The 21,479-nt window shown below is 43.4% G+C and overlaps 1 protein-coding gene across 4 annotated transcripts in view; it reads left to right on the forward strand.

Annotated features, from left to right (window-relative positions):
- The window catches only part of chchd3a (coiled-coil-helix-coiled-coil-helix domain containing 3a), an 83,083-nt gene extending 67,996 nt beyond the window's left edge, over nucleotides 1-15,087 (forward strand). For 3 of the 4 annotated variants that reach the window (XM_071519740.1, XM_071519742.1, XM_071519744.1), the window contains 2 exons: nucleotides 8,965-9,100; nucleotides 14,217-15,087. In XM_071519740.1, the coding sequence (XP_071375841.1) occupies nucleotides 8,965-9,100; nucleotides 14,217-14,240 (160 nt within the window). In that variant the 3' untranslated portion in view covers nucleotides 14,241-15,087. Of the gene's footprint in view, nucleotides 1-6,495; nucleotides 6,624-8,964; nucleotides 9,101-14,216 lie in introns of those variants that run through there. The other variant, XM_071519741.1, reaches the window with a different exon arrangement.
- Nucleotides 15,088-21,479: the final 6,392 nt, after the last annotated feature.

Below are 21,479 nucleotides of genomic sequence, written 5' to 3' on the forward strand. Positions count from 1 at the left end.
TGTGTGTGTTTGTGTGTGTGCATGCGAGCGTACAAGCCCAGCATTTTAGGTCCCTGATCCTTCCAGTGGCCAGACAGAATGAAATCTCATTTCAGTCTGTCACTTCCCTGTCACTTCTCTCCTCCCTCCGGCTACACACTCACTCCTTTTGTCTGTTGTTTATTTTTTTTCTCTTTTGAATAAATCTTTTTTTAATTTAATCCAGTTGACAATAACATCAGCCTCAGTCCGCGCTTCCTCTCTCCACACACATACATACAAAGGTAAGATGAGGGGGTGTGGAGAAAAACTTGTGGAATATAAATTGCTTGTTGTTTTTTTTCATAATGCCGGTGTTGTATGCTGTCTTGGTCAAAAGGCCACTCCTGACAGTTTGTCTTCTCCTCCCCTCCTATAGAGATGAGACTCTCCTTCTTTTTAACCTCCTCACCCATCCCTCCATCCACCACATTTAACCATAAACATTTAGCAGGTGATCTTTTACAGAGCTTCATCCTATTCATTAATTCATCCAAATCAACATATAGAACAACATGGAGTTACCAACAAGCTACTTACCAATTTACATGTTCTTCATCAAAGGTGTTACATGTAGCATTGTAAACATCAACATGTCATTGTCAAATTAATTATGATACCTTGGTATAGTTACAATAAACAAATGAGACCATGGTCGAGTTGATTGGTAGCCTCGATCTAATGCCAGTGGTATTATTCTTACTGCTAGTGTTCCTCAAGATTAAGACCCGATTTCCCACATTTCCCATAAACCGTTTGCTCCTTGTCACAAAGAGTTGTTGGTCCTTGTCCCCCTTCCTCCTCCCTGGTGTCGCTCTGCATACGTTTGTTTTACTGAAGAGGATAAATATGCTGGAAGTGATTTGTCCGTCAGCCTTTCACTCCTTCCTCTATCTGCCTTTGCAAGAAACTCTGACAGCTTTGGCTCCATTTGCGCCCTCTACCATGCCATAAAGCAATATCCCTTTGTGCCTTTAAAGCAAACCAGAATATTTCCTGTGAAATCCAATCTGCTGACACACGCGTAAAATGCAGTGTAGAGGCTGCGAACTGTCTTAGTGATGGTCTCGTTTGTTTACAATAATTGTACTAATGTTTAAAATTTTATGTGGTAATGATTTACTGATGTTAAAATGCTGCACGCAGCACCTTTTAATTATTAAGAATGACAAGATGAGGAATGAAATTAATGGTAACATTCATGTCATCATGTTATCGCCCAGTACTTCAGTGTATTTCAGCATTGTATACCAACCTCACTGCTCTAAGGGGAGCTGATTTCCTCTGAAGGAGCGAGGCAGGACAGACTGAGCAGCGCTTTGACTCCTCTGTCAGGTGAGGGCGAACCAGAATGCCGTAGCTAGGCAACGTGGAAACAGGGACAAGATGGTGGTCAGCTGAGGAGACAGAAGTCAATAACCGCTTTAAAAGCTCTTCTCTCGGCCTTAAGAGCTTCGCTGTGCTGGCTGTAAAAAGCACACGCATATCTTGGGACCAGCATGGACACACACACACACACAGCCTTTTAGTGGCTGATTTAGTGACTTTATTGCTTTGCAAATGGTTGGGAAACCCACTCACAGCTTTTATTGCTTTCTTTTATTATTTCATATGTTCTTCTTTTAATATAGTATACAGCAGAGACATGAATGATGGGGGAGAAAGGAACTGACATGCAGCAACAGCTGGACTCAAACTTGTGATCCAGAGTGCATGGTACTGTATGTGCCTTTGCCAATCTCAAAGCACCCCCACTCCCAGTTTTTTATGAACCTCGCATGCTTGCAAGGCACCGCACGTCTCAAATATTGATCCCTAGTACTGAACCAATGTACCTCTTTCAGCTGGCACCAGTCAATGTATGTTTCAAAAATATATATGTGTAATTCTCTGGGTTTATCTCAAGAGTTTCTTCTGTTTGAGGCCACAGAAGCCAGAGACCCTTGTGTGAGTGTGTGTGAAGGCGGGTCAGCGAGGACACACACTCCCTTTTCTCTTCACTCTCACCCGCTCATCCTTCTTTGTCTCCCTCGCTGCTCACTTAGGACCAGTGTTTTCTGTCTTTATTTTCCATTCTCTCGCTCACTCCCTTTTTCTCATTGTCTGTTTTTGTCTGTCTCTCTCACTCACTTACTCCATCTCTGTCTGTGTCTCTGTCTCTCTCTCTATTCTCTTCTAGTCCTTTATGTCTCACGCCATTCTTGATTCTTTATCTCTTTCTGCCCCATCCTCCCTCTCTCTCATTCCATCTTTTATCTATGCTGATGGATTTCACTGCAGGGGTCACTCAGGTCTGCTTTTAAGAAGCGGCGTGAGCGAAATGTGTCTCATTTTTCTCCTTAACTGGATCATTTGTATTTATTTACCCCCCTCGGTACTGACGCCTGTCTTAACTAGAGAAAACATGAGGGCTTTTTAAGGGGGAACCGGCGTCCAACCCTTAACCCTATTAACCCCTAAGTGGACCCAAATGATGATAAATAGACAATGTAGTGATTTGGAACTTAATCTGGTGGTAGGCTTGGGTAATCCATACTATCTATCGATGTAGCTATGTGTTGTTTGTCTGTGTGTGGGTGGGTGGGTGGGTGGGTGGGTTGGCGTTTTTGTATGTTTTTTTGTGTATATGTTTGTGTATGGGTCTTTGTTTTTGTGTATACAAGGGCATAGGAAGGAGTTAGTGATTGAGGGAGACAAACATTGGCTGTGTGCGCGTGTGTGTGAGAGAGAGAAATCTGATCAAATCGGATCATTATGAATAGAAACTTGGTAGAATGATATACATGTTGATCACACTATTTTACCTGGTGTCTTGTATACTCTTTCCCTGTCTTGGTCCATCTCTAGTTTCATTGGGGTGAGGAGGAAGCTGTCTCTGTCCTGCATTGAGCCAACACGTAACATTCGTTCTAGATCTTGGAGGTAGAAGATGATTGATATTGAACATCTAATGTCTGGAATCAGGACAAGCAGTTCACACTATTTTATCTGGCTTCTTACATCCTCTCAGGATAGAAACTGTGAGAGAGCTTGGCTCCATCAGCTAGAAAGACTAACATTAACAATAGCTAGTTCACTGACATATTTCTACTGCATACGTGAGTGATGTGGCTAGCCAAAGTAAGGTAGTGCTAAAACCAAGTGTGAAGAAAGATGGACAATACAGATGGTCTGGCAGTGGCACTTGCTTGACTCCTACTCACACTGTTGCCTTGGTAAAACTTAATGTTTATTGCTAACATTCAGCTTCATATTAAGTTTTCTGCACTCTTCTAAAAAAAAACCACTACCATTTTTTTCTCTTGTTTTGCATGGTGATAGACATAACCTGCTCATTACCACTTGTTCAAAGATACTTTATTACCATTGGTCCGCTAACATGGTAGAACCATGTCAGAGGAAGAAGGCAGTACCTTTTTTTACTTCAATTAGAGCTAAAATCTTTTTCAATAAAGGTCAAATTAGGGATCAGTGACCTCTAAGCTGATTCATGTAACGAGCAGTTAATTCTTTGCAGGGGACAATTAAATGCTTTTTAGTATCGGAGGGGACATGTCCCCTGTGTTACCCCTGCTTCCTACACCCTTGTGTGTGTGTGTGTGTGTGTGTGTGTGTATGCATGTCTCTTGGTTAACTTTTTCTTTGTTCAGAGTAATATTTTGAGACCGGAATTATGACAGATGAACGTACACGTTGCCAGATGTGTCTCACACTTTGTTCAACTATCGAAGCATGGTGTATCCTTAACAGAGATCTATGGACATCATTTTAGCGCATAGCTCTGCATGGCTGTCAGTGTTACAGCAGATGTTAGTCATGGTCAATATATGTTGGTTTGAAAAATGGAGTGATATTGTGGCCCACACAGTCCTGTGGTAACAGCACATGCATATTGTATGAAGATCCCAACATCGATCTCAATAGGTCCCCAGCTTACAGTCAATATGGTCTTTGAAGAATGTAGCAGTAGCCATAAAGCCATCGGGCTGCGTTCCCTCCATCAAAATGTGCTGACTTGTGCAGTGGAAGGCTTGAAAGAAGGGATTGTATTAGATGATATAGGGACACCTTGAGGAGAGAGAGACAGACGGAGAGAAGGAGCGAGCAGGTAATCTGTTCTGCTTTATTACATGTTAAATGGGACACATTCACCCTCTCCTCTCATACCATTTCCGCCCCTCCTTTCACCCTCTATCTATTTATGTTCTCTCCTATAGGAAGACTTTCAGGAAGCAAGTCAGCAGAGAGCAACACCTTGTGTATAGGTGGACGGTCTTCCTCTGCTTGTCCTACTCCTCTCTCCTCCTCCTGCTCCACCTCATTATTCTCCCTCCATAGCCGTCTTCCCCTTGCATCCTTTTTCCCCACTTCTCTCCCTTTTCTGTCCTCTGTCTCGGCTACATGTGTCTACAGGTGCGCCATCGTACGATCTTAACATGCTCATATACTTCAACATACGCACACAAAGAGGCCGTCTCCGTCTCTATTTCTCTGATAAAACATTTCATCTCAATGCAGCGCCCCTCTCCCTCTGTCATATCTTTCCCCCTCCCCTTTTTTCCTCTCTCTCTCTCTCTCTCTCCCTTTCTGATTTATGAGGCAGGGCCTAGAAACTATACTGTAGATATATATATCTTAACCAACCTCACTCCTCCCTTTCATTGCTGCTCCTATCAGTGGATCAAGGCAAAAGGGACTTGGGGAGGGGGGGGGGTGTTGGTATAGAGACCTTTACTGCTACCGATGGCACGATGCGAGACCCCTATATGACTGTTGAGATTTATTGTCCCCGGGGTACAGGGGTGCAGTATACACACACACACACACACACACACACAAATAACCAACTGTATCTCGCTAGATGTCTCTATTTGTTTCAGTGTCTCCCACTATGTGAAATTTTATTAAATATCCCATGAGCCTCTGGGGTAGGGAGGTAGGGAAGGAGAGAGAGAGGGAGAGAGAGAGAAGGGGGGGTAGTGGTGGGGACTTTGATTGGCAGCGACTGGTTATATTGCCTATATAACCTGAAGAAGAATCCTTTGATTTGTGTATGTGTGAACATTTATACTACTGTACTATAATTTGTGTGTGCATGAGCGTGTATGCGCGTGTGTGATTGATGAGCAAGTGTGTGTGTTTATCTGTCTGTGTGGAGCGATGTGTGTGTGACAGCTGTATGAAGGACAGGTGAAGAGCAGCGATGTCTCCACTAGGACCAGAACAAAGAGCATTGTAAAACCACGACCCATCCGCTCCGACTGGTATCTCACCCAAATAGATCATAGCCAATTAACCACAACTCTGATCTCACTTTCAGAACCAACCAGGGGTGAAAAATGTCAAAATCCCCCCAGTCTTCACCCCATTTTCATTTCCCATAGATCATTTAACAGCAGTTAAAAAAGAGGTTTTTGACTCCCTATGGGAATGAGACTGAGCGTCCGTGTTTACGAATGCCTTACTACTCAGGTTACATGGGAACTGGATGATTCATAGTTGTTTCAGACTATATTTATCATTGTACTCTATGGTTCCCACAGTGGAAGAATCTACTGGTGTGTTTCAGTCTTGATATGGAGTCCAACATGAACGTCCTTATCTTCGTGTTGTTCTTAACACTGCTTGTAAAATGCTTCGCTGTGGCTATGTAGGGAGGTGTTGTCAGTGCAAATTGAAATAAATACAGTACCACAAAATCCCCCACTGGCTTGCCTAAAAATTATTGCAACAACGTCAGTTGGTTATTTCCATGACCAGACTGAAAAAATATGTGTATTTGGTTATCACCACAAGGACAACAGCTACCTATTTTCACATAATATTGATTTATGTTTTATTGAAAATACCATATTTTCAAGCAACTTACATGATATTACATGCTATAATACCTATCATGAATTTATATTATTGATATTATTAAGCTTTGTATCTGCTTAAAAATGTGGGTAAACTCCATTTCACATATAAAAGCGAGAGTACACCCTTTTGGTGGCTTTTCCCCTCACTGCACCCCTGTTTGTAACATATTCATTACAGAGTATCTTTTCTGTATCTGCTCACCATACTGTTATAGCCCCATAGCAGTCAGATATAGTAAATGACATGGGGGCGCCTAATGTAAAATTGAGGAGGCAGGCAGGGAGGGAGGAGAGGTGGTAGTCTTTCCTTACCAGCTACGTGTGGTTGGCGGTGGGAACTTAATGTTAATCTTAATGATGGATGATGGAGGACGCTGCTTGCCGCCGCCGAGTGTGTGTGACAGTGTTATTGTCTCCGTGATTAACTCAACCACTGTCTCAGCCCCTTCCCTACAGAGGGAACCGGAGAACAAGCGAAAATAGAAGTACCATTGACTAGTTCCTCATCAAGAAATGCTCTTCTCTCCCATCCATTTTCTCTTTCTTTCTCCCTCTCTCTGTCTTTTTCTCTCCCTCCTTTCCCCTCTCTCTCTCTCTGTTCCTCTCTCTCTCTCAGAGGCCATTACTGGTGATAAACACTGTGGTTTGTATCAGCAGGATGCACCTGGCATTAACGCTAACGCTTAAGAAAGTAATTAGTGGGTGTATGTGGCTCCTCCCGTCCCTGTAGATGCCCATAGGCGGTGTAATGAATGAACGCCAGGATCCATAGGAAGGGGATGGCAACGATTTCTGCTAGCTCTGCTGTCATCGTTCAATACCCTGACGCAGAGCAATGGCCTTGTCATGCCTTCAGGCAAATGACTGGATTTCTCCCTGGTGGTTCCACAAATGCAGAAGCTTCTCCGCTCCCAACAGCGTAATGTTCCAGTCTGTGCTCAAAGCAAGTGGCAAAAATTGGGGTTTATTTTAAATAGCCAGGACTATGCTGGAATCAGCCAATGCTTAAGTATAACAACAAAGAAAATAATTGTAACTGTACATTTGAAATGGCAAAAACTTAGTATTCCAGACATTGGCACAAAATTTCTGATTATGGAAAGTGTGTTGCTCTACGATGGTAGTTGTTAAGGGCAGGGAAAGTGCCTCTCATGTTGTCACAAATTGTTACTGACCTGCACTGCCAAGGACTATAGATTTTTCTGGCATCCCCATGGATTAACAAATATGACCATGTGGTGATGCACATATGCACACATCTCCACTGCACCAGCTTCCTGCTGCATTGCACCCTGGGTAATGACCCGTGCGACCAATCCCCTGCTTTATAACCAACAGGAGGGTGATTTCTCACTCCAGGGGGCAAATCAAACATCTGATTCTGACTAGAGGGGTTCAGCTGCACCCCCAATATCCCTCAGAGATTTACAGAGTTGCTGACAGGGGCAAAATCTCTCTCACACACACATGCAAATTCACACTCGGCCCCATTTAGGCGTGTTTAGTGAGGCAGACTCAGTGTCCTGAGCACTGGTGTGAACCAAAGGATGACACTACCATTAGCATAATAGCCCTAGCATGTGCAAGTCTCGTCTTTATGGATTTTTATGGTGTGTGTGAAAAGACTGACAATAGCAGTTAGCACTGGGCGAAGCACTGGGGCTGGTGATACAGCCCACTGCTGAGGTTGGCAAAAAGATGCAAACTCTCTGGAATACACATAATAAAAGAGACACTGAGGGTTAGTGCAGCATCTACCATTAGCTATTCTAGCATCTGTGTCATACTAGCTAGCACTGCAGCACTAAGGCTGTAGCAGAGCTTGAGGACAAACTTTAGCATGCTAGGCTAGTGATGTGTAGCCTATAACCAGGCACATTAGCATTCAGAGTCTACAACTGCCTCATGGATGCTAAGAGACTGAAATAGCCACTTAGACCAACCCAAGGTGACAGCTACCCAGTATGTGAATGGTTGATACCATCAGGCACCTATAGGGAGCCATTCTAAATCAATATGGATTCACTAGCACCCTGTAGAATAATCAATACAGTCTTCCGTGAGGCTCATGGGAGCTTTTTTAAAGGATTTTCAGTGGTAAGACACAAAAGAAATGGGTCTGATTTACCAGGAGAGTGTAATTGGCTTGATAATCATTTTAACCTTTGTCGTCATCATTATCATCATCATCACATTGGGACAATGAAGGCTTATTGCTCGTCTAGATTAAAATGACACTATTTTCTTCTTTTGCTCCGCATCAGACATCGATTTGCCGAGTTAGCTTTTTCTCCATTACAGACATCCAATCACATAGCACTGATAGATCTGCCATTTCTGTGGGGATGAAGCCAATGTTGGAAGCTTTATTTGACGCCTCTCATTGTCCTCATACGCCGCCTTCAGAGATCCCGCTGGCCTCTCTCATCGATGTGTTCAGGAATTGTAATAGACACATCGGCATGGTCATCACGACAGGCTGTGGAGGGTGGATTGACCTTTGACCTCCACCCAGCAAATACACTAGCACTGATCCCAGCTGTGGGTGTTGGGACTGGATTGTCAGTAGTGGTGGAAGTGAGAAAACTGGGCTAAGATGGAAAGGGGAGGGGGTGGAGACAGAGTAGAGTCCTGCATAGCTCAGTGGGCAGAGTGTGGCACTAACAATGCAAGGGTTAGGAGTTTTAATCCCACTGAGGCCACCCATGCTAAAAATGTATGCACCCATGGTACTGTTGGGGACCTCTTGGGATAAAAATGTCCACCAATATGCTTATGTTACAAACCCATAATGTTTGTCTCTTTCTGTTTGTTTCTCTGTCACTAATTCTTTCACTCTCCCTCCACATCCACCTGTCTTTCCCTCCTTGTTCTCCATGTTGTCCTATACATTTTTCCTTTCTCTTCTCTTTCTCGTTCATGCATTTCTCTCTCATTCTTTTTCTTTCACCCTTACATGTCTCTTTTAATGCACATCCCTCCCTCTGTCTCTCTTCCTTCCTTACCTCCCACCTTTCTCTCCTCCCTCTTTTTCACCCTGTTTCTCCCCTGCATATCCTCTCTCTCTCCTCTCTCCTCTCTCCAGGCGGTATGAGGTATATCCTGTGTGTGCAGACCTGCAGGGCCAGATTCTCAAGTGCTACAGAGAAAACACTGGCCAGACTCTTCACTGCTCCAACATAGCGGCCCAATACCTGCAGTGTGTCAACAACGCCAAGCAGGTGTGTGTGTTTGTTCGATGAATTGAGCTATTTGTGTCCTCCGTTATCATCTGTCACATCTTGCTTCAAAATAATCTGCTGCACTTTTACCAGATGTTCCTTAAAAAGTGTTTATTTTCCTATTTATATCGTTTTTTTGTTGATACTTCCTTTGTATGTATACGTGTATTGCATGTGTGCACAGCTGTATTCTTTTCACGTGAGAATGAACTTCAACTCAAATCTTAAAAACCCCTGCAAAATAACACACTCTTTCCCCTCCAAAAAGGATGGCAAACATGTGCATGCACCACCATGGACAACAGATATGTAAGTTGTAGCATTTCCCTTAGTGTAGCTTTCAGTTGAATAGATGTGTCCTCTACAGAGAAGCCCCATGTGTGTGTTAGCTAGAGCAGACAAAGTATTTTGTCATTGGTCTTATGGATATGGACACTGGCTACAGTAGAGCAGATATTCCCTTTTTAAATGTCTAAATGAATTGCTTAAGTATACACACACACACTCACTACACACACGTACAGGCTTGCTTCCATTCACATGCGCCGGCTCCTTGCTTTTAGCCAGGAGAATATAATTTCCACTCGGCTACTGGCGCCTGCATAAAGCTCAGTCTAAATAGCCAGTTTAAACCTTACGGTCTATTTCCATAATACCTGCTGACACAGGCGTTCCCCTGACTGTCTGAGTGTGTGTTTTAATGTAATAAGACCAAGGGACTAGCCGCTGCTAGTTGGATGCCATTGTCCTCCCTCCCCCCGACCGCTCTTTCCCTTCATTGCCAAGTGCAAATGTTTTTTTGTCCTTTGTCTCCCACGGTCACATATGGTAATAGTAATGTCACTCAGGTTGATATTAACTTGACTCCCGCTCTCTCACTTTGCAATATGCAATATACAATGCCCCCAAAAAGGCCCAATTTACATTCATAGAGCTTTTCTATTAGATTTTTTCACAATTGCATTGTTTTGCCGGAAACGAGGAAAACTGAGTTTTGCAACGCTCGCTCACTCTCGCGGGTATTAGTATTAGATCTAAAAGTCAGATGCAGGCAGATTTTAAGCTATATGTCATGTAAATGGCACTATGTTTTATTCATTGTGTGGGTGTATTTCTGTGTGTCTGTGCTAGAGAGAGCTACCTGTAGCCTCGTCGGGATTCAGCGAGGGTGCGTTCACAATCCGCATGCTGTTATGATCTTGTAAATTGTTAGGAAGCAAGCCGGAGATGATATGGTAATCGCTTGTGTTTATCACCCTGCGGCAATCACAGCACACTCCTGTTCGTATGTGGTTATCTCACTAAGACTTGCTTTTAAAGTCATTAGGTGAAAAAGAAACAGTTCTGTGATAAGGCTTTAAAGGAATAATATGCAGAATTACACAGCCAACAAAGTAGGGGGAAGGAAGGAGGGAGAATTGATATGAGCTGATGCAGTTTCACGATTAGGATGTTTACACAGCTTTATCAGAGCAGAGCAGGAAGCCGCACAGAGGACGAATGTCAAAGGACATGACTTTGACCTCTGGGGGTCAAAACATCAACAGCCGTCGCTCATCCCCTTTCCTCCTCTATGAAGGACACTTGATAACCTCTCTCAGACAGTTTTCAATCAACAAAATCTCCATCCTCCCCCCTCAAGACTTAAAACGCCTCTAAACTGCAGCGCCATGAATGGGCCCAGATAGGATTGTCCAAGACGTCATCTCACTCCCCAAATCTCACCCGTACAATATTGACCCCTCAACAGGAGTCAGCCAAGACAGAGGCCTTGTCATCGGCCCTGCCTTTGTCACTGATAATTAGCGCTCTTATCGCCACGGTCAATGATAACATTTAGACCCGCTCCGCACTCTTTCATGCCCTCTTTGCCCCTTCTCCATCCCTCCCTCCCTTCCTCTCTCCATCCGCTATCCCTTCATCCCTAGTCACATTTCCAATGCATTCAGCACTAAACGGGTCCAGATAGCAAACTGTGAGGAAGAGGCAGTGGAAGGACAGATAAAGTCTCTCTTTCTCTCTCTCTCTCTCTCTCTCCATGAATAGGAGTTTATCGCGGAGGCTGATCTCTCCAGCCGCTGCTTGGCTCTTCATTCCATATTCTTGCCGCATGACCGCCTCTTGCTCCCTGTCTTTCCCGTCTCTACTTCATTTTTTAGTCTGACCCTTCCATCCCCTTTTTACTCTCAAAGGGCCAAGCCAGATCCCCGTTTGAGGCTTCAGAAAGCTGAAATGTTTGCGAGCTTCAAAATGAAAAGGGAGCCTGCTCACATAACTGCTCCAACATCATCTTTAATATTGATATTGTTTCAGTCACAAGTGCTCTTCATCATGTTTAGCAAGTTTATCCCCCTCCTGGAATCAAAATGAATTCAAAGCTGTCATTTCAACATTTATTAGGGGTCCAAGCACGTAGTGCTGGAACCCTATTGCTTTTGCTGGAATTATTCTGCTTCTTTCTTTCTTTCTTTCTTTCTTTTTCTCCGCTAAAAGTATCTGCAGCTCAGAAACCGTAAGTCCTACAGCAGCCATATTTGGCAGGTGGGCTCCTACGGCGCACCGCTACTCAGGGAAGGCAGCCCATGCACATTGGCCAGATGGTGGCGCTATGACAAGCAACTTTACATTTTGGCCAATAACTTCTGAACCGTGTGTCGTCATATCACTTTCAGTGTCCACCATATTGCATTGTCCGCCATTTTGAATTCTTTAACAAACACTTTTTTCGTAACTCCTCCTAGGCCATTCATCCAATTCACATGAAACTTGGTCTGGAGAATCTTGGGACTGTCCTCTTTCAAAGTTGTATAAAGGTTATTGATAGGTCAAATGGTTTGGCTTTTATCGACCAATAAACTTTTAACGAAACACGCCATGACACTAAATTGGCCATAGCTCATTAACCGTTCATCTAATCAAGCCAAAATTTGACACACATGTTGAGAAGTGTTGCATGAACACACCCACAAAAGCATTTTGGGCTGTACCACTAGTGGGCACTACAAATGAAAAAAGTTCATATCTCATAATTGACTGCATAGATTTTTATGAAAATTTTTACACGTTCTAGGATGATGTCCAAGTCGATCCATGAAATGTGGTCATTATTGATGAAAGTGGGTGTGGCTTATTGCATAATAACCAAATCTTCATTGGTATTAAAGTCACAACTTCAAAAATTCATAAAAAATGTCCTCGAGAGCTGAAATATTCAGAACATGTCGGCTAAAATGAGATCAATCTTTCGTACACTGGTACCTACCCCCGATTCTGACATCGCCCCCCTCTGTTTGTAGCAAAAACTGACTGTGATCCCACAGTATTGTCCTCCTAAACCATATGTTACAGGAAAAAAACAACATGATTTTTGAAATTGCCATACCTTAATTCGTAAACAGCCCAAAAATTATAATGATATCTTGAAAACTGAGCGTACAGTAGATGTAAATGTGCAGCTGCAAATAGTTTGATAAATTGACAATGTGATATGTTCAAGATAATTTGATCAATCTTCATCAAACTAAATACAAATGATGTCTGGACTGTCAAGATGATGTCTGTTAAGCCATGTGTAAATTGATTAATGTGGTGCGCTAGTACAGTTATAATATTCTTCCTTAGGCTTTCAATATGGGTTGGACTAGCACCTGTGAGCTATCACTCGTCCCTTTGTTTTGTTTCCCCACTGTGGCACACCAAAGTGGAAGTTGGCAGAGTGGTAAAGCTCAGGTCTTTGGACCACAAGGTTGTGAGTTCAAGCCCCTGATGAACTGTGACCATTTTGAAGTTTCATAAAATGTACATCCACAGTAAATCACATAGTGCAGAAAACTCAAAGTAGGTGTTTGACATGATCTGTCAATGGCAGAATACCTGAACTTCATCACTGATTGGGGTGTGGCCAGACCTCTCAACCCATATAGATCAGTGCAGCAGCAGTTTTCTGGCCCATGTGACTAAGTATTCTTTTATTCGTTAATGGAGAGCACTACAATGTTCTATAAAGTGATTAGCACTGTCAGTCTGTCAATCATAGGCTGCAATATCACACTACTTCTTCCTTTAGTTAGCTTCTCCTCACTAAACCTATAACAGGCCTTTGGTTCAGTAGGTAAAGCATCAGCCTTTGATGTGGGAGGTTGTGGGATCAAATCCAGACTTGTCCTTTCCAAAGTCGTTAGGCATCAAGGACAAATAATAGAAAGTTTGGCCGTTGTGAACAACTCCAGCAATGTGGCAACTAAGATTAACTAAGTCACGGGCCAACACAAAAGCCGATGTTAGACTGCATGTTCGATCTTCACAACATATCAGTTTTTGTGTGTGTCTTTCTACCTTCTGTAATGTTTTGTCTATCCGTCTTATCAAATTGTACTTGGACCCCACAATCGCCGCTTGCTTATTTTTTAGACATGTTGATAAATCATTGTGTTGCAGTTGATATTGGTGATTTTGATTTCATCCACTATGCATAGAAGTGTGTCTATTCCTGGTCCTTACCTGGATTTTACAGTACAGTAGAGAGGTTTTTGTCTATAATCATTTGATGGGTGGATCAATAGTGTGGAAAATAGATTGATCGATCCATTTGAAGAAATGCAGCATAGAATGGCACTGACATGGATTTATCTAATCCACACCTGTATTAGTATGTCAGTCGGTGAGGGAGAAGAGATTTCTTTCTTTCGTTCTTTCTTTCTGTCTGCCTTGCTACCTCCTTTCTTCCTCTACACCTTTTTTCTCTTTCACACCTCTCCTCCTAGGCAGTTTTCATCCAGTGGCATCAGCTGCAATAATCTAGTTCAAATGGTTATTGACAGGGAGGGAGGCTATGTGCTGTGGATTTGTGGCCGCACTTACCGCTAACATCAAATCCACTCCCCTCCGGTTCTTTCTCTACCTCCCTCCATCCTTCCTTTCCTTTTATTGTATTCTTAGTCTTTTTTCTCAATATGGCCCTCTCTCTGTCTTCTCTCTCCTGTGTGACACTTTTAATATCTTTCCCTTCTGTTTGTTTTTTTTTTCCTCCCCCGCTTTTTATTTGCCCCTCTCCTCCCTCACTTATATTTGTCTCTCCATCTCTCTAATACACTCTCTTTTCTGTTTTTGTCTCCAGAACAAGTTGAGGACCGGGGGTTAAAGAAATGGTGCAAAAGAGAGAGAGAGGAAGAAAGAAAGAGTGAGCCATGGAGAGTTTATATTGTGTGGCATTACCGATGATCGACCGACTGACAGACCAACCCAACTGGAAATGGAGGAAGAGAGGAATGAGTCAGCACCAAGATGCACCCTCAAACCCTGTGGAGAACCTGAACCTGAACCGAACCGCACCGACCCGGACCAGAGGCACAGAACACAGCACCCCGAGAGAAATAGACACCCCCCCCCACTGCTCTTCTCCTTAGCCTCTCTACCCCTTCACCCCACATACCCCTCTCTCCTACCCCCTACCCCACAACCCCACCCACAGTTTGTCTATCTCTCCCACCGAGAAAAGCTCAGTGACACAGGAGACAGTATCAAAGTCACAGTAGGGACGCAGCGACACTGTCCGCCATCTTGGAGACACAGCGGAGACGGACAGGAGGCCAGCAGGCCCGCTTGGTCCACCAGAGTTAAAGTAAAGATGAACTGAAACACTGCAAACAAAGCCAGTCACCTCTGTCACAAGCCACACTTGGACTTGTCCTCCCCCACCCATCCCCACTCACTCCAACAACTTTTAGTAAAGTAATAGTCTATTTTCTAATAAAAGTCACAATCCAAATCCATTACATGTCTAAATATCCAAAACATTCACAATCCACAGTCCGTTCTATTTTCCCTATTGCACTATCCTGTTACACACGGACACACGTGCGCACCCATCTGTTCTTTGCATGTGTGTGTGTGTGTGTTATGTTAATAATGTAACTGTCTTTGTGTTGTGTACCCATCCAAACCAACACTTCTGACAATGTCTGATCAGAGGAAATAAAAGAAATGATGCAGGAACTGTTGTTGAACTTTTCTCCATAAATATTCAGTGGGCTCTGTCTGTGTGTGTGTGTGGGTGTCTGTGCGTGCGTGCGTGCATGTGTGTTTTTTTATGCTAATTACATTAGAGCAAGCATTGTACATCTTTGATGGATATGCCATCCTTATGTTGTCACAACAACAGTTTGCCAAACGGAGTGAACGAACCCACGAGAGAGAGAGAGAGAGAGAGAGAGAGAGAATTAAGCGCAGGGGAAATATTCGTCCCCCAACTCTCTCTCTCTCTCTCTCTCTCTCTTTCTCTCTTTCTCTCGCTCTTTCTTTATATAGGCCTGTTATGTGGATCTTCCGTGCGCTCTAGTTATTCAGTGAAAGGGATTCTCTCTGTTTCTGTCAAACTCTCCCTCCCTCACTCCCCCGTTGTCTCTCTTTCCCCTTACTCACACTCTGTTTGCCTCTCTCTTTCTTTCTTTCTGTCTTTCTCCCTGCCTCTCCTTAGCTCCCTTTCTCTCCCTTCCCTCCTATCCTGTCTCTCTGTCCTTCCCTCTCTCCCTCCCTTCCTTCTGGAGTGGGTTTCTTCTCTGCCCAGTCTCCCAGGCTAATGTTGCCTTGGAGGAGACGGCTTCTCCACGCCGTCTGCACTCTGCCAGACACTCTGGGTTGGGTTTAACCGGATAGACAGACACTGTGTGTGTGTGTGTGTGTGTGTGTGTGTGTGTGTGTGTGTGTGTGTTTGGGTAGAGTGTGTGTATCTATGTGTGGGTAGAGTAGTAATGCAAGCATGCACACATTTTTTATAAAAGCATTAACAGTGTGGATGGGTGTGTGGGTGAGTGGATGTTTATGTGAATTTTTTTGGGATACATCTAGTGTGTGTGTGTGTGTGTGTGAACGTTTGACGCCCCCACTGCTGAGTTGGAGGAGCACTGTCTGGGTTCGATGTGGAGGCAGGTGATTACAGAGGAGACGTTATCTTAATTGTGTGTGTGTGTGTGTGTGTGTGTGTGTGTGTGTGTGTGTGAGACAGAGGGAGAGAGACAGGGTGTGTGTGCGTGCAAGCATGTGATTCATTGTGACTAATCCCCCTCTGTCTGTCAGTCAGCTGTCCTCTTGCTATTTGACTTTTGGAGTCTGGTAGGGGTTAGGGGCTGACATCTGAACTACGGAGTGTGTGTGTGTGTGTGTGTGTGTGTTCTGGAGGTTGGGGATAATGGGCATTGGGGTTCAAGGCAGGTGTTTCTCCATAGAGCAGACTACTCCCCCCACTTTTTCCTTTCTTTCTCCCCCCCCCCCCTCCTTTCTCTCTCTGTGTCTCTGATCCATGCGGCTCTACTCCACCACCTGACCCAATACCTCTAAGCCAAGATAAGTGATTAAACTGTGTATTCTGTCTATAATGAGATTACTTCCCCTGTATAGTTAAAGGATAATTACAGATTTATGTGATCTAAACATGGGGCTTACCTTTTCCCTTTAAAGGCCCCTACCATGACCTCATCAGCCTATTCAAACCTATTCAACACTCCATTTAAACCGTGATCTAATGATAAGAGAAGCGAGCTTGTGGGTGGAGGGTTGCTGGTGCTCTTCCCCTCTCTGAACAAATGCTATTGAGTTGCCCTTGAGCAAATTCTATTAGCTTGTGGTTGTACATGGCAACTCTCAGGCCCCAATTTCGCAAATGAATGAGTATGAATCAGAGAATGCAGAAAAAGACCTTACATGCTCCAAAAAATCTTCCTCTGATCAAATAAAAGTTACACAAAGTAACTGTTTTAAAGGTCACTGGAAAATGGTGTTAAATGTGTGGCTTGGCATTCATGTTCTCCCTTTTCTTTTCCCCATTTCCATTTCAATGTTGTTTCCATTTATCACATTTCTGAGGTTGCCGATAGCTCAAGGATGAATCTTTTGAAATGTGAAATGTCCAACACTAACACTCATGTTCTCTAAAATGGCTCCATTATTTCATTCTTTCTTATGCCATGCTTCTTCTTCTTCTTCCTGATCATTAATGCTAATCCACTGGGCGGATCTACACACTGAATATACTGAGGAATTTAAAATCAGACATGCATCAGTCACAGAAGGAAGGAGATTTTGGTGATATTCAATTAGAACATTGTAGAATGACGAAACCTCTTTCCTGCAATGCATCCATTAGTGCCGTCCAATGAGAAGAAAGGAACCAGCAACTAAACTCTTGGTAATGGTTATATGCATGTCTGTCTTGCTGGCTGCTAAGTGGTTTGTAACACTGTTAGATTCACTGGCTAGATTCAAGAACTTGCAAACACACACACAGTTTTACAAGCAGCGTGACTCTTCAAATAGGTACAAGCACTCATGACCTGTAGCTTTTAACAAATGCATACACAAACACAAATTAGTCACACAACACAAGGAGATAAAAAAAATGAGGTGATTATAGCTGTTATGTCTTGGTGAGGACAACGTGTCCCGTTTGCACCTCGAGATGAGAGAAGAAACAAACACACACACACTAATGAGAGAAGGGCTAAATGACCATTCTGTAGGGTGGCTTTGAAGTGCAAAAAGCAATAACATTTCACAAAACCGAAAACACAACAACACTTCTCAAAACAAATGAACAAAACTGAAAACACAACATTTCACAAAGCAACTTAAAACCGAAAACACATTTCACAAAACAACAAATCACAAAACACAGAATTTCACTAAACAAATCGGTAAATTCAAAAACACAAAGGCAAAAGAAAAAACAATTCAACTTTTCACAGAAATCGGAAAAGGTAGGTCCTGTGTCATTACCGAATGGATGACTTTGCTGTCACTCAAGGTAACAGGAGGTGGGACAATCCAAAAATAAAGAACAGAAAAACTGTGTTTTCACAGCGAGGCAAACTTTGTGTAACTGCAGTGTTATACTTTCCTTCTTATCCAACTATGAGTCAAGGCCCCAAATGACTCACAGGCCTTATTATCACCCAATTGAACTGACTGTAAATCTGACTACTGCACTTTTACTGTTCAATACTTACTACTCTAACGGTATGCACACACTCTTGCACTACTTTACAATCTCCACAACACTGTGTCAATTAAGACTTTCCACACTGGCCGCTTTATAGCCTCAGGAAATATGTCTAAGTTCTGTAATGCTCATAATTATTTCATGCTACTCATTCTGCTCAGTGTAACTACATCATGGTGCAGTGGATTAATGTACTAGACACTCACTGCACTTCCCTCTGCACCTGAACCATACCGTATACCTTGCTGCTCTAGTTTTGAAAGTACATGGATATGCAGAGTTATTTATATTGTCTACTGCCTATAGTAAGTCTGTCACTGTCCCTTGCACTGTATGAGGTATTTTCTTGTACCATGTGTGTCAGTATGAAACTCTTTAAGTTGTCAGTATGTCTCTGCACCACTGCCTCCAAGACTAACTCCTGCATGTGTATCGTACTTGCCGTATAAAAAGAGTACGCCTCTGATGCTACATAATCATTTTGATGCTTTCATGATATTTCAGTCCTATAATGACTCTGTTCTCATACAAATCTGACTCAACCTTTCAACACCAGCACCGGAAAGGGAAAGGACAACATCTTCTACCATGACTTGCAGTGACCTTCTCTGGACAAAAATAACCTTTCCTTTTCAAAAGTTTTCGCCACACTCCCTCCCTGACTCTTTATACTTGTGTCCTTCTGTTCCTTTTAGTCTCTTTCCCCACAGTCTATCCCAACTTTCTTCTTTGCATTTACTCCCCTTTTGTTCTTTTGTTCTGCCTCGCCCGCCCACCCCCTGCTCAGTTTCTTACTTTTTTCCCCACTTTTTCCCGTCTTTCTCCCTCACTCTCCCCCTCTCTAACTCATCTCGGATACTGAAGAGTAGGCTGGCAGCCTGAGGGGCGGATCTGTTGGCGGTGATTGGTGCTCCTTGCTTGCCAATGAGGTGTGAAGCGTCTGCCACGCTGCTGTAACTCTTCTCTGAGGGCCACCCTTGTCTTCTTGCGTGCACACACACACACACACACACACACACAGTTTTACAAGCAGTATTTATGCTTCAAATAGATACAAGCGCTTGACAAATGCATAGACCCACACAAATTAAAAATGCAGCAAAGACATTACTAAAAATGATGTGGTTATTGTCATGTCAGGGCGAGGACAACGTGTCCCATTTGCACCTCAATAAGAGTGAATACACACACACACACACACACACACACACACACGCAAAGAAATGTTCTCGGCTGCCAGCGATGCCAATGGGGCCTGCGGATGAAAGTAGAGCGTCATGCACTCCATTCCAGTAATGGGCAGGCAGATGGCAGGCTGCTCTGTAGCCTCTGCTTAGGCTGATGGCTCTATTCATCACGCTGCTACGCCCTCCCTACAGCCCCGCTCCGCCTACGATTTATACAGCTTTCCCTGCTTCTCACTCCCCTTTTCTCTTCTATTCTCACTCTTATTTATTTGTGCTTTTTGTTTTAGTCCGCACCTCTTCTCTTATTCCCTCTGTGTCTGTCTAGGTTTCACTCCAGCCACAACTTCTGCTGCTGAGGCAGTGAGCCCCTGGCTGGGTGTCAGAAACTACTGTTGCCTTCCCTTCCTTCTTGCCAGATTGGAGTTTTCATTCTAAAACGTTTCTCAGAGTCATAGCTACTCTTTGGAGGCAGAAACAATCTCATTGGATAGAATCAAACCTAAATGGGTGGAGCCAAAGAACCACAGTTTATTGGAATACAAGTTAGCTAACTTCAGAGGCAAAGAATAGAATATATAAATGATACATTTTTTCAGCAATCTCTCTTTTCCCTCCCCCTCAAACAGTAAGGGTGCATTAACAGCATAGCAACCAAAGTAAGTCCTTGTATCAATAAGAAAAATAAGGTAACTTTAAGTGTTTTTTTCTCATTCTTGCCAGAGGTTAGTTTGACCCTGCGACAGCTATGTTAATTGGCATCAGCACTGATACTGCTGGACTGAGGACAACAAGTAGGCCATGTTAATTAAATGAGCTTTAATTATGTATAAATCAGGCTTGCTGTCCTGGTGTGGCGAAGCTACGGAGATAAAGAACTATCTGTTGAATAAGTGATAGAATGAGAGGGAGGAGGAGGAGGAGAGAGCAAGAGAGGAAGGGAGACCGAAAAGATGATGTGAGGGAAAGTGTGTAACAATTACATTGCGATCTCTATCATAGCTGTTTAAAAGATTTGACATCTGCAGTGGTGGTGATGGGATGGATGGCTGTGAATGTGTGTGTGTGTGTGTGTGTGTGTGTGTGTGTGTGTTTGTCTGCATATGAGAGAGAGAGAGTGTGTGTGTGTGTGTATGTGTGTGTGTGTGTGTATAAAAGGGAGACCAGCAGTGAGTGAGAGTTTGGCTTTGACTCTCACTTTCCCTCCAGAGATAAAGTGAGCTGTAATGAGGCCCTGAGCTGCTGTGCTGAAGAGACAGGGCAGCCAGGGGAAGAGGATGACCTTGAAGACCACAGGCGCACGCGCGCACACACACACACACACACACACACACACACACACACACACACACACACACACACACTCTCTCTCACACAAAAACACAGAGAACAACCAAACTATGTGTTAACAAAAGAATTCACTTGTGGCAGCTAGCAGAATCTTACCTCATGTATATTATTACCATACATGAGGTTATAATCAGGAAAAAATACTTGACTATTCAACAATATTGTCTGTAAAATTTCCCTTAAGCACCTTCACCTGTACACTAGGTCATTACCATGCATGTATTCTTTATCTGCTGATTCAAACTGAGCGGACCAAGATGTCCAGAGGCAATGAGCCGTTCACATATGAAGGTTCAATACTCACTGCATGTTAGAGAAGCATATGAGTATGCCATAAGCCAGTGGCTACTAAACCTGTTACATGGCCCCACATAAGCCTATCCAGCCGTGACCTGCGGGAAGCCAGTTTAGACTAATCCCCACAACTGTAAAAAAATGTTTTCTCGCCCCTCAAAAGAGGATTTAAATTACTTTACGCTCCCAACTTGTACTCTCGCTCGCCTGCGATGTGGTGTGTGGCTGATGCCTGTAGGCTCTAGTTCCAGCCAGTGGGGGTGAGGGTGGAGGTGTGGGTGACCAAGTTCCATTTATAAACATACACCATACACACACACTCCCTTCCTAATGAGGAGGAACACACACATACATACACATACACACGTTCAAGCATACTTTGTGGTTTAAAATGTTATCATCCCCTCATATGGTCATGTGAGATGCTTCAGCACATAAACACATGCTGTTGAGGTTAACCACACACACACACACACACCTGTTCACACACATACAAGCATCTCATATTCAGACAGAAGGTGCAGACACACACACAGTTATTGTTATTTACATTATGAGT

This window comes from Centroberyx affinis, unplaced genomic scaffold, assembly GCF_046629955.1.
Source record: "Centroberyx affinis isolate AG114_WGS23_722 - 3 ecotype Tasmania unplaced genomic scaffold, CSIRO-AGI_Caff_v1 ptg000729l_1, whole genome shotgun sequence".
NCBI lineage: Eukaryota > Metazoa > Chordata > Actinopteri > Beryciformes > Berycidae > Centroberyx > Centroberyx affinis.